The sequence below is a fragment of the Electrophorus electricus genome, chromosome 7, assembly GCF_041902795.1.
Source record: "Electrophorus electricus isolate QZ-2024a chromosome 7, ASM4190279v1, whole genome shotgun sequence".
Lineage (NCBI taxonomy): Eukaryota > Metazoa > Chordata > Actinopteri > Gymnotiformes > Gymnotidae > Electrophorus > Electrophorus electricus.
Genome location: NC_137503.1, coordinates 4,502,415 through 4,514,438, shown reverse-complemented (window position 1 = coordinate 4,514,438; position 12,024 = coordinate 4,502,415). Strand labels below are relative to the sequence as shown.

General features: G+C 42.0%; 2 protein-coding genes across 6 annotated transcripts in view; one reads left to right on the top strand and one right to left on the bottom strand.

Moving 5' to 3' along the window:
- The window catches only part of wwc3 (WWC family member 3), a 31,557-nt gene extending 29,153 nt beyond the window's left edge, over positions 1 to 2,404 (bottom strand). For 4 of the 5 annotated variants that reach the window (XM_035524682.2, XM_035524683.2, XM_035524685.2 and 1 more), the window contains exon 1: positions 1,955 to 2,403. In XM_035524682.2, the coding sequence (XP_035380575.2) occupies positions 1,955 to 2,100 (146 nt within the window). In that variant the 5' untranslated portion in view covers positions 2,101 to 2,403. Of the gene's footprint in view, positions 1 to 1,954 lie in introns of all 5 variants that reach the window. The other variant, XM_035524684.2, reaches the window with a different exon arrangement.
- A 7,218-nt stretch (positions 2,405 to 9,622) lies between these two features.
- cldn33b (claudin 33b) lies at positions 9,623 to 11,351 on the top strand. The gene has a single exon (XM_027013597.3). It carries the CDS (start codon positions 9,815 to 9,817, stop codon positions 10,481 to 10,483), a length of 669 nt encoding a protein of 222 aa, XP_026869398.2. The 5' UTR covers positions 9,623 to 9,814; the 3' UTR covers positions 10,484 to 11,351.
- Positions 11,352 to 12,024: the final 673 nt, after the last annotated feature.

Genomic DNA, 12,024 nt, shown 5'->3' with positions numbered 1-12,024 from the left:
CTTAATAGTCGAGTACTTGTTGTGATATGAAGTACATAATTCTTGTGAACACTGGCAACACTGGTTTCAGTGTCCACTAAGTGCATCTCAAAAACTGGCAAGCATTACAAAGTCATGATTATCTTTGAGTCACCTAGCCTCCTATAAACTGTTTTGGAAAGTGACAGCCGAGGTAACATCTCAGATGAACAGGATTACAACTTTCCCAGTGGCACCAAATTCCCTCTCAATTCAATCCACGTTAGGTTTCAAGCGAACTTGTGTCTCAATGCAGCCGTGTGGCTGAAAGCCTGGTCTTAGCCTGTTCCTCTTCTGGTGAAAATGCAGACCTCACAAAGGCCATGCACACAGCTTTCCCAGTGGCCTAGCTAGCATTCCTCGCATATTTGCACATGGAACTCTGAGAACTCCACTTCAATTCTCTCTTTCATTTGCACTCTGTTTACATTATGTGGCCATATTTTTTTCAAACAGACAGAGAAAAAACTGAGTCACTTTTTAATGACAATGATGACCAATCATGAGAAAATGTAGCCTGATTGATTCTGTTCTTGCAAAAAGATGAAGCAATTCGTGATAATCCCTAGGGGATGCTGCAATCATGATGTTAAAAATTCTGCCATTTAAAAAGTCATTTGGAGAGGTCATCAGGGACCCACAGACGCTACCTGTTTTGGATGTGTGAAATATCAAGAAGTGAAGTAATCCCCCTAATTAGTGACAATTTTCAAGATTACAATTTAGCAGATTTAACGCTACCAAGTTTCAGAGCTATATGGTTATAAACTACACCTTTAATTAAAATAGGCTTGATCTATAAATCAGTTTTGGTAATAGGTATGAAGTTAGACAGCTGGATAAGGCTGTAGCTTTGTATGTTCAGCTCAACTTAGGTGCAAAGAGCATCATCATGGAGTGGTTTTCCACATACTGTTTCATTGTACACTTTTTTTTTCCTTTTTAAAATAGATAAGACGAAAACTTGGCTTTATCTGTGTCTAGGAGCAACACTTCATTTGCTACATGCTACAGACAAAGTTTTCCTTAAGACAGGTATTCAGCATTGTAGCAACGAATTTAGCAGACATTAAGAACGTACTGGATGTTGTTAGTTCGTTTTACTGAGTCTCTCAAATACCTGCTGTTCAACAAGACGTTGACTTATTTTAAAAATTAATTAATTAAACACATTTAAAAAAACATATCAGCTTGTTTGGTACATATTATTCAGAAATCAGGACAGGATACAAGTTATAAAAGCAGTGAAGTTGTGATATCCTCGACCTCTGAAAGTTAACAATGTCAAAGCCTGAATACAATAAAATGGTTTGACTGGTAGGACTGTTTCCAGTAAGTTCATGTGAAGGGGATCCTGTGATGACCCCGCTGTCCAGAGGCCATCACAGCTTTTCCCCGGTGTCCATTCTGAAAGGAGACTGTAGATCAATACTAACAACTAATAGCACTAACTAACGGAGGAGCTGAGCTGGCAAGATGTTTTAAGAGATTAGATTATTATATAGGCCTGATCTATCTAGTGTTCCGTGTATAAAACTCACTAATTTGGCATTCTGTTCATGGAAATATAGTTTATGCAAACGCAAACAAATGATTTGACAAAGTTAGTTAAATAGACAGCTAACTTTGGAGAACAACCGTGGTACAGAGCAAAGCGCTGTTTTGCGACTACGGGTCGGAGCACGGTAGGTTAGCTATACATCCCTAAAGGAATAGTACCGTGCTCCGACCATTAGTGCAGATACAGCCAAACAGAAAGGGAAAAAACTAAACTCATGCTTGCTCGTTTTTTGGGTTTTTTTTTGAGCTAGCCAGCTTCTTGTTCATCATTTCAAACTCAGCCCCCGCCCTCTAACCAAGACTTTGTGGATGCGACTGCTTGCTCGCAACTAAAGCACGATCAAAGTTCGTCCGACGCGGACGTTATCCGCTTTACCTGTCTCTCGGGTCAATCCACGAAGTCTGCCGAGTATTGTGGTCAATGTAGAAGACTCTGCCATCGTAATCCCTCGCCTCCTCCCAGCCCGCGGGCAGCGGTAGCTCCGAGCTTTCCCTGCGCGTACTGCCGCTCACCCACGGCATAGCGCTGGGATGGTCGGGGGCGATCGCCTGCGCCTGACCCCCTTCCTTTTCTCCACACACACACACACACACACACACACAAAAAAAAAAAAAAAAAAATCCAAAAAGTTTCCTACTGCATTACAAACGTAGAAATCCCATCGATTCTCGGAAACGAACGTGCTCGACTCTGAAACGAACAATGTCAAAATCGACGCAGGCTGTCCCGCGTCCACCTCCCAAAAAGTTTGGCGGCGTTCTCATTGCTCTGCGCGCCGATCCACCATGTTCGCCTCTTCTACCATATTCCATTCCACGGCGTCCATATTCGGGAAACGCGCATTTGCATAAAGGGAGTGGCCACCGACGGTGACGTCTCGCTAAAAAAAGAACCCTGCCAGCCAATAAAGAAACGCCTGGGATTCTGGCACCTTTGTGACGGAGGTTTAAATTGTCACATTTTCCCACCGATCCGTAAACTGTTTAATTTTGAAAAATGAACACAATACCGCCGCAAAACCTCTTCTTTCCATTGCGGAATGTTTAACGTTGAACCCAATAACTTATGGATAAGCTACTCTAAACAACTGGATTCATGCTGTCTGAAGGATGACACTTGTGATAATTGAAGGATGATAAACAAAAAGTGAATTTTATGAAATGAAAAATATCATTTCGTTTCGAGCACAAAAAGAGCTACAGAACCTAAAAAACATACCACGACTGTCTTTGATAGCGCCTAAGATTATTATAGCCTTTTTTTTACAGTACACGGAGGTACACGATATTCTCTATAGAAAGAGCGCCATCTCGTGACTAAACAGACTATTAAACGAACACGCAACAGATAAAAAGGGGACAAAGTGTTCATTAAATAAATGAATTGCCTATGCATCAGGTTTGGGATTAATTAATTTGGGAACAGGTTGGACTAATTTAAGTGCCAACGGGCAATTCTGAACTACTTTATGCAAAAGATCGAACGAAAAAGACTTCGATGGAACAAAAAAATCAATGTAAAAAACCCATAAAGGCTATTTAAGGTACTTTAGAGTATTTTGCTTCCATGCGCCTCTCATCAAATTTAGAGAGCGTCTTAGTGTCGCGTGAGAAGGGGGAAAGGAAAGCCACTGAGACTGGGTCTACCCCAAACTATGGCGTTGGGAACTTTTCGTACCTTTCTGGTGCCCCCCTCTGGAATTACATAAGCCATACATGTCGAAGCCAACACTGCAGCATGCCTTAGTACCTGGTCGAAACTGTAACGAACCAAAATATTCTAAAATGTCGCACAAATCTGTATCTGTACCAAACAGCATTCTCATTTACATTTAGCAGACGCTCCTATCCAGGGCGACTTAAAAAGTGCCTTGCCATTTACTCATAGAATAGCAATTCCGTTGTTTTGATTACTAAACTACTTTCATTAGCAGTTATATGTTAAAGGGTAAATGGAGTTACTGGCAGTATTTCAATTCAGTTAGGTTCAGTTCAATTCAATTGAATGTATTGCCATTTCCACACAAACCTCCTTACACACGGAGATATTTCACCATTCTTTCAAAGCCTCTTTTGCAATTTCCTCTAGTGCTGAGGATTGTTGCTAGCACTAATCAGTGATCTTTTACTTGCAGCATACCCCAGTGTTGCTCATAGCACAAGCTTCTGCGTGTGCGAAATGTTTGAGCTGCTTCTTCCAAACTGTCGGCTGGTCAGGGAAGATGTGGTTTGGCAAAAATTGTGGACTCTCTCAGTGCTCAATACGGTTGGCTGGTTACGTGACATTTAGCCTGCAGCTGGGTAAAACCATTTAACTTAGTCATTAATTATATATGTAAGCAATACTAATATTGCATTATAGTAATATATATATATATATATATATATATATATATATATATATATATATATATAGAGAGAGAGAGAGAGAGAGAGAGAGAGAGAGAGAGAGAGAGAGAGAGAGAGAGAGAAGAACGTCTCAATTTTCGTATTTTAGTATAGTATAACTGTCTGTCATTGTTTCCCCAGAAAGTTTCTCCCCTCCATATTGTCTGTCTCTGCCTAGTCTGTCATTTTAACCATTTGTTTTGGTTTTGGTTTCATGCTCTTCCCCATCTCTACCCTTTTGTTCCTGTGACTCCCCACCCTTCATTTATCTGGTTCAACTGTCCCTTGTTCCCCTTAAATATATATATACAGCTCCAGAAAAAACTAAGAGACCACTCCAATTTTTTTTAAATCAGCATCTCGACATGTACAACAGCCATTCCATTCAAGTGTTTGTTGAATTCCTTCACAGACACCTCATTAATGAGATGCTGAACAGGTGATCACCTTAACAAAATCCTATTCTACAGTATAAAAATCACTGCTGCTGTTATCACTTTTCTCTTGTTATAGAACCAGCTGGATAGGAAAGGCAGTGCTAGGTCTACCCGAAAAGTAAGTGTAGTCAAAATACAGCTACAGAACATGCCAAAAGAGTTGAAAAGAAAGGTTCTTAATGAGGAAAAGAAGGGTTCAATTGTAGCTTTACTGGCAGAGGGATACAAATTTTCTATCTTGAAAATTTCAAAAATTACGGTTCATAAGAACAAAGTCAAGCTGCAAACGTGGGGCAACAACAGCTACAGACTGGCAGAGGTTGAAAATGACTCTCTACTAACAGTGATGATTGCCACCTCATTTGAATGTCACTTAACCATGAGATGATGTCAAGTGACATACAAAAAGAATGGCATGCGGCAGCTGGGGTGAATTGCACAGCGAGGATGGTTTGAAATAGGCTTCTGGAGTCAGGGCTGAAGTCGTGCAAAGCTAGAAAAAAGCCCTTCATCAATGAGAAGTAAAGAAGAGCCAGACTAAAGTTTGTGAAAGACCAAAAGGATTGGACCGCAGAGGACTGGAGTAAGGTCATCTTCTCCGATGAGTGCAATTTTCAGCTTTGTCCAACATCTGGTCTTGTAATGGTTAGACGGAGAGCTGGAGAGGCCTACAAGCCAGAGTGTCTCACACCCACTGTGAAATTTGGTGCAGGCTTGGTGATGATCTAGGAGTGATTCAGCAAGGCTGGAATTAGGCAGATTTGTCTTGTGAAGGACACATCAAGCCACTTACCAACCTGTGCTGGAAGAAAACTTGCTTCTTTCTGCTCTGACAATGTCCCCCAACTCTGATGATTGTTTTTGTTTTGTTTTTTCAACAGGGCAATGCTCCATGTCACACAGCCAGGTCAATCAAAGTGTGGATGAGGGACCACCAGATCAAGACCCTATCATGGCCAGCCTAATCTCTAGACCTGAACCCCATTGAAAACCTCTGAAATGTGATCATAAAGAAGATGGATGGTCACAAGCCATCAAACAAAGCCGAGCTCCTGGAATTTCTGTGCCAGGAGTGGCGTAAAGTTACCCAACAGCAATGTGAAAGACTGGTGGAAAGCATACCAAGACGTATGAAAGCTGTGATTAAAAATTAGGGTTATTCCACCAAATATTGATTTCTTGAATCATCATAAGTTGAAATATTAGTATTGTGTTGTTTATAAATGAATATGAACTTGTTTTCTTTGCATTATTTGTGGTCTGAAATTTCTGTAACTGTTTTGTTATTTTGACCATTACTCATTTTCATAAAAAACATGCTCTAAAATATAATATTTTTATCTGGAGTTTGGAAGAAATATTGACAATAGTTTATAGGATAAAACAAAACTGCTCAGCCTGCTCAAACACATACCCATCAATTATAAAACTAGAGAAACTGATAATTTTTTAGTGGTCTTTTTTTTTTTTTTTTTCCAACGCTGTATATATACACTGCCTGGCCAAAAAAAGGTCACCACCTGGATTTAACTAAGCAAATGGGTAAGAGCCTCCCATTGGATACTTACTGCATGAGTGATTATGTTTCAGCTGGCAACAAGTTATTTAACCCTAACTGATGCAATGAGTAGCTTCTCATTTGTTAAACAACCATGTCGAAAGACACATGCTGTGGTCATGGAAAAGATGTTAATCTGTTTCAGAAGGGTCAAATTATTGGCATGCATCAAGCAGAGAAAGCATCTAAGGAGATTGCTGAAACTACTAAAATTGGGTTAAGAACTGTCCAATGCATTATTAAAAAGTGGAAGGACAGTGGGGAAACATCATCTTCGAGGAAGGAATGTGGTCGGAAAAAAATCTTGAATGATCGTGATTGGCAATCACTTAAACGTGTGGTGAAATCGAATTGTAGAAATCAACAGTAGAACTTAGGGATATGTTTAATAGTGATAGTAAGAGCATTTCCACATGTACAATGTGAAGGCAACTCAAGAGATTGGGACTAAACAGCTGTGTAGCCTTAAGAAAACCACTTGTCAGTGAGGCTAACCTGCAAAAACAGCTTCAATTTGCTAGGGAGCATAAAGATTGGACTCTTGCGCAATGGAAGAAGGCCATGTGGTCTGATGAGTCCAGATTTACCCTGTTCCAGGGTGATGGGTGCATCAGGGTAAGAAGAGAGACGGCTGAAGTGATGCACCCATCATGCCTAGTGCCTACCGTACAAGCCTGTGGGGGCAGTGCTATGATCTGGGATTGCTGCAGTTGGTCAGGTATAGGTTCAGCAATGTTATGTGCCCAAAGAATGAGGTCAGATGACTACCTGAATATACTGAATGACCAGGTTATTCCATCAATGGGTTTTTTCTTCCCTGATGGCATGGGCATATTCCAAGATGACAATGCCAGGATTCATCGGGCTCAAATTGTGAAAGAGTGGTTCAGGGAGCATGAGACGTCATTTTTACACATGGATTGGCCACCACAGAGTCCAAACCTGAAGCCCATTGAGAATCTTTGGGATGTGCTGGAGAAGACTTTGTGCAGTGGTCCAAATCTCCCATCATCAATACAAGATCTTGGGGAAAAATGAATGCAACTCTGGACAGAAATAAATGTTGTGACATTGCAGAAGCCCGTGGAAACAATGCCACAGCAAATGCATGCTGTAATCAAAGCTAAAGGCAGTCCAACGAAATATTAGAGTGTGTTACCTTTTTTTGGCCAGGCAGTGTGTGTGTGTGTATATATGTATGTATGTGTTTGTATGTATGTATATATATATATATATATATTTTTTCCCCATTGATTCCAGCCAGCATTGTATGAAGTATCTGTAGTATTCTTATGTTCTACCTGGTTCTGTTTGTTCTGTTGTTGTATGCTGTTTGTTTTCTAGAACTTTCTATATGTTGGGAATTAATATGTGTTTTCCTTTCTTAGTGTGTAGTCGTTTGTTTGAGGTCTTTGTTTCTAGGCTTCTTCTGTTAATTTTGCATTCCTTTTGTGTTTTACTGCCCTGTTTTCCCTATCCTCGGACATGGACTTAAATGAAAGACTTTTGCACATGCATCCTGCTTCCTCACCTATGTCACCAGCCCTATTGTTACAGAATGCTCGCTCAACCAAGGATGCAGAAAGTTGGACTTTTCTCTGGTAGAAGAGAAACCATTTTCAAAGGCTTAAGAGTCTCTGCCCTTCAGATCTTCCATTGTGTTCTCTGCGTTAGCCACTCTGGTTTATACTGGGGAAGGTTCTGTCAAGGGTTTTATTATGCAATGTACAATGTATTTCCAGCATTTAACTAATCTTCTCAACTCCTCCATAATTTAGAAATTATGTCTGTGCTAAGTCTTTCCAATGGGCAGATATAATTTGTGACCGAAACGTTAAAGGAAGTAAAAACTCTAGAGGAATTTTTGGGCTGATGTTTTTCTGGGTCTCCTGCTGTTTGGCCTGCCATGTCTCCTGAGACCTCTGCCCAACCTGCAGCCATTTCTCCTGAAGTGCCTGCCCTGCACTCCTTAGTCCCAGCCTACCATTGATGCCTGGTCCTCAAAAGAGCAGGACATACATGGATCCTTTAGGCAGATTCTGTATGTCTCTGAGTCATGCTGTCCTGTAGCCCTGGCACGTTGCCTTCGTAGGATGTTAAGAGGTCACTCTGCCTGCCATTACTCTAGTGTCCCTTGTCTCTGGTGTGGAAGGTGCTGCTCCAGTGCCCAGTGCCCTGCTCCCATGAGGATGCCATTCCAGCACCCAACACTGCGAGGGCCGCTGTCACTGCGCCATGTGTCCTCGAGGGCACCATCAGCGAGCTGCACACCAAGGACTCCACCCCCCAGTCCAGCATACAAGAGATTCTGACTGAACCTTTGCAGATGATTGGGCCTCTGTTCCTCTGCCTGTGGCTTGATCTGCTTATGCAGTCTCACCAGCTGCCCTGTTGCCTGATCCACCAACCACTGTTACTCTCTATATCCCTGTCTCAGCCTCAATGACTGTCCCTGTACCAGCCAATGTCTCGGTTCCTGTCAACGTCACTATTCCGGTCGCACATCTGTGTTCCTCCAATCCATTGTTCGGTCTTTTGTCCTGTGTCCTGTCCGGTCTCCTGTTCAACCTATTCTCCAGCATCTGGTCCAGTGCCTGGTTCTGTCTCTCATCCAGTCCCCCATCTCCTAAAGGGCTTGCCTTTGTTTTTTTTCCCACTACTCTGTTTCCTTGGATATGCATATCCTGCTTCCTCACCTATGTCGCCAGCCCTGTTGCTGTTGTGACCAAATGATGTCATAACTTCTTAGCCCTATTACCAAGGCCACATTTTAACAGCTGTGAATATCTAGCTATCATGTAACTAATGACATGGTTGCACATTATGATAAGGTTAAGCAAAGGGAAGATACCAGCAATGATCACTGATCGTTATTAACCAGCTAATCAAACCATTTAGAGCCTCAAAATAAGGGAACTCTTTTTCACTGACTATTAATTTTTATGTTCAAGGATCCACCTCAAATTTACATTACTTTAACATTAAAATAGCATTTACTTTTGATATTTAGGGAAATAATCAATACTAAGTTTGTTGGTCTGAAATTCCTGATTGCCATGTTTTGTGGTTTATTTTGACAGAATAGTCTCTCTGTAATATGCTCAAGCTGTGTTTACACTGAACACCAGCTGTAAATATTTTTTTTTACATTTTATTCAAATTTTTGCAATTAAACATGTTCAAGGAAGGGAGTGTACCAGTATCTGATAGTATACATCTTTTTTTCCACAGCACAATGAAGAAGTACTCATAAAGTGTTCTTTAGTTCTAATCAAACACACACACACAAAAAAATCAGGATTTATTATAATCAGGCATCAAAGACTCCTGGTGAGATGACTGGGCACATTTGACATGGTCTCCTCCAGTAGGCTGAACAGTCTGTCAGGCACTCTCAGTAGCTTATCTCTCGACCTCCTCTCCTGGCAACATGGCATTTCGCTCACTTTCTCCTAAAAGTCACAAAGATATGCGTTTTTAATTGTATCCTGTTTATGCTTTTTTTTGTGTATCCCTCATGATCTCCTGTCTAGGGCGGTGTGTTTCCTGACCCCCCCCTCTCTCTGGGATGGAGTCTAGAGGGTGGGGCTAATGTCAGAGTGCCCTCTTTCTTGCTCACTCTCCCTCCTCCTCCTCATGTTCTAGACTTCAAGTGGAGATGATGTGAGCCTTTTTGAGTGGAGACTGTCGGATTGTGAAGTAACTGGAATAGTCAGTGTTAATTTGTTCAAAGACGCTGTCTTGGTTTTGGGGCCTTCTTGCCTCTCTCTCTCTTTCTCTCTCTCTCTCTCCTCAAAAGGAGGTTCTTGAGTTTCCAGTTGGACGCCAGGGTTGAGGCAGAGGCAGCCGGGGCATGTCTAACCCCTGTGCCAGTGCTCTGGAGTTGCTGGGGCTGTTGGTGGGGATGGTGGCATGGTTCTGCTCCCTGGCCACCACGCTAATGCCTCAGTGGCTGAGCACCTCCACCGAGTTGCTGGTGATCGAGAGCTACGAGCTGGGCTTGTGGGAGACGTGCGTGGTGCAGGAGGTGGCGGGCACCGAGTGCCGAGCTTACGAGACTCTGCTGGGCCTCCCATTCAACATCCTGCTGTCTCGCGCCTTCATGTGCGTGTCGGATGCCACGGGCCTCTTGGGTCTCCTGGTGGTCATCCCGGGCCTCAAGCAGGTCAAGTGCTGCGCAGGACACCAGGGGTGGCGTGTCAAGCGTGGGGTGAAGATCACAGCAGGTGTGATTTGCATTGTGGCGGGTGTCACAGGACTAATCCCTGTCTCCTACATCGCCCACGAAACCGTGGTAAGGTTTTTTGACGAAACTTTACCCCACATAGTGCCTCGGTGGGAGTTCGGCGACGCGCTCTTCATTGGCTGGGCTGCTGGGTTCCTCCACATTGTGGCTGCGTTTTTGTATTTTGCTTCCTGCCTCAGGTCTGCAGGTCATGAGCCCCGACTGGTGTACCACCATGGCCAGGATGAGCTTGAGCCTGTGAAGAGCTCTTCCAGTAAGCTCACAGAATATGTTTAACATCTAAGAGAGGACCTCTGTGGAATTCTTCAACAACTGGACTTCTTCTGACAGGACATTAATAAAATGCTAATTTTAATATAATTTGAATATATGATTTTTAATTTTTAAATCTTAGAAAGGATGATAGATTTTCCTCATTCATAACTGGAAAATGGCTAAATTTACACTGCTTTCTTTTCTTTGGTCACTGCAGTCTAACAGGTAATCATTTGCTTAAACCTATTAGTATGTGACAGTACTAGTAATTTGATTTTCACTTTTATTGTGCTTCCAAAAAACTTTTATGCACAACTGTAAAATGTTCTGGAATTGCTAATATTTGTTTGCATTTTACCTGAGCACTGGCGGTTTTCATGTTTATCTATGAATTAATGCATTATTTGGCGATGATTATTATATTTTACATAAAAGAAGAGTCTGATTAGAATTTATGTGTACATTATTTCCCTTGTCAACCACCTGGTCATAATTCTTGTGGCCAGCCAGTAAAATGCCAATCAGTAAATGCCAAGCACACACACACACACACACACACACACACACACACACACACACACACACACACACACACACACACACACAAATTGCATTAAACAAATTAATTATTTGTTGAGGTGATGCACTTGATGCACTTTAAGTTCCAGCAATGGATTAAACAGATGTAGACAGGGTTATTTAAAAAAATCAAAGGAGCTACTTGAATATAATTGCATCAGATATCTTCTCCACCAGTGTGAGAAAAGCTGGATTTAATGAGGACCCAAGCAAATGCTCCATGCTAAGGAGGAATGCCAAACAGAGACCGCAGAGACTGGCCTCTCTGCACCATGATAACTCCGATTTAACCTGGCCAAGAGCACCACGGGGGAGAGCAATCCTCCTTAGAACTCTGGAAGAGGTACAGAGAGAGAGAAAGGGTCAGCAAGCAAAGCTCACTCTGATAAGACTGACTTTTTAGAGTGAAAGGTCACTCTGACATACGTTACTTTTTCATTGTTGTACCGTCAATAAGCCTTGAGAAATTAAGAAAATAATACTCCGCTTTAAATATAACTACCATCGATGGTCCTCTTATTCTTACATGTAATATTAATTATTCTGACGGAATGGCCTACAGTCCCATGATTTCCTTAACTGCTTATGGAAGGCTGAGCCCAGGCAGAGTTTCCCCCATAGCCGGACATATAGCTGAAATTGCATTTAAAGATGCTCCGAAATATTGTCTTTCACTGGGGGGGGCGGTAAGTGGAGCTAGTGGGTGATACTTTACAAGGTGAAGTATCAAAAGCCTTGTTGAGGGCGGAGCTTAAGGCAGTGTCTGGCCAATGAGAGGCCGACAAACACATCTCAGCTTGACCTACCAGCCAATGCATACATAAGCGCATAATACTGCTGTACATTACTAGTTTCTGGGTGGACAGTCGTTGTATTTAAGTTGTGCCAACCATCTGTCATGCAACTTTGAGCTATATCATTCTCCAGAGCTGGATAGTTTAATTAATTATTTTTTTTCCCGGTTATTATTTTAGCGAGTTTTT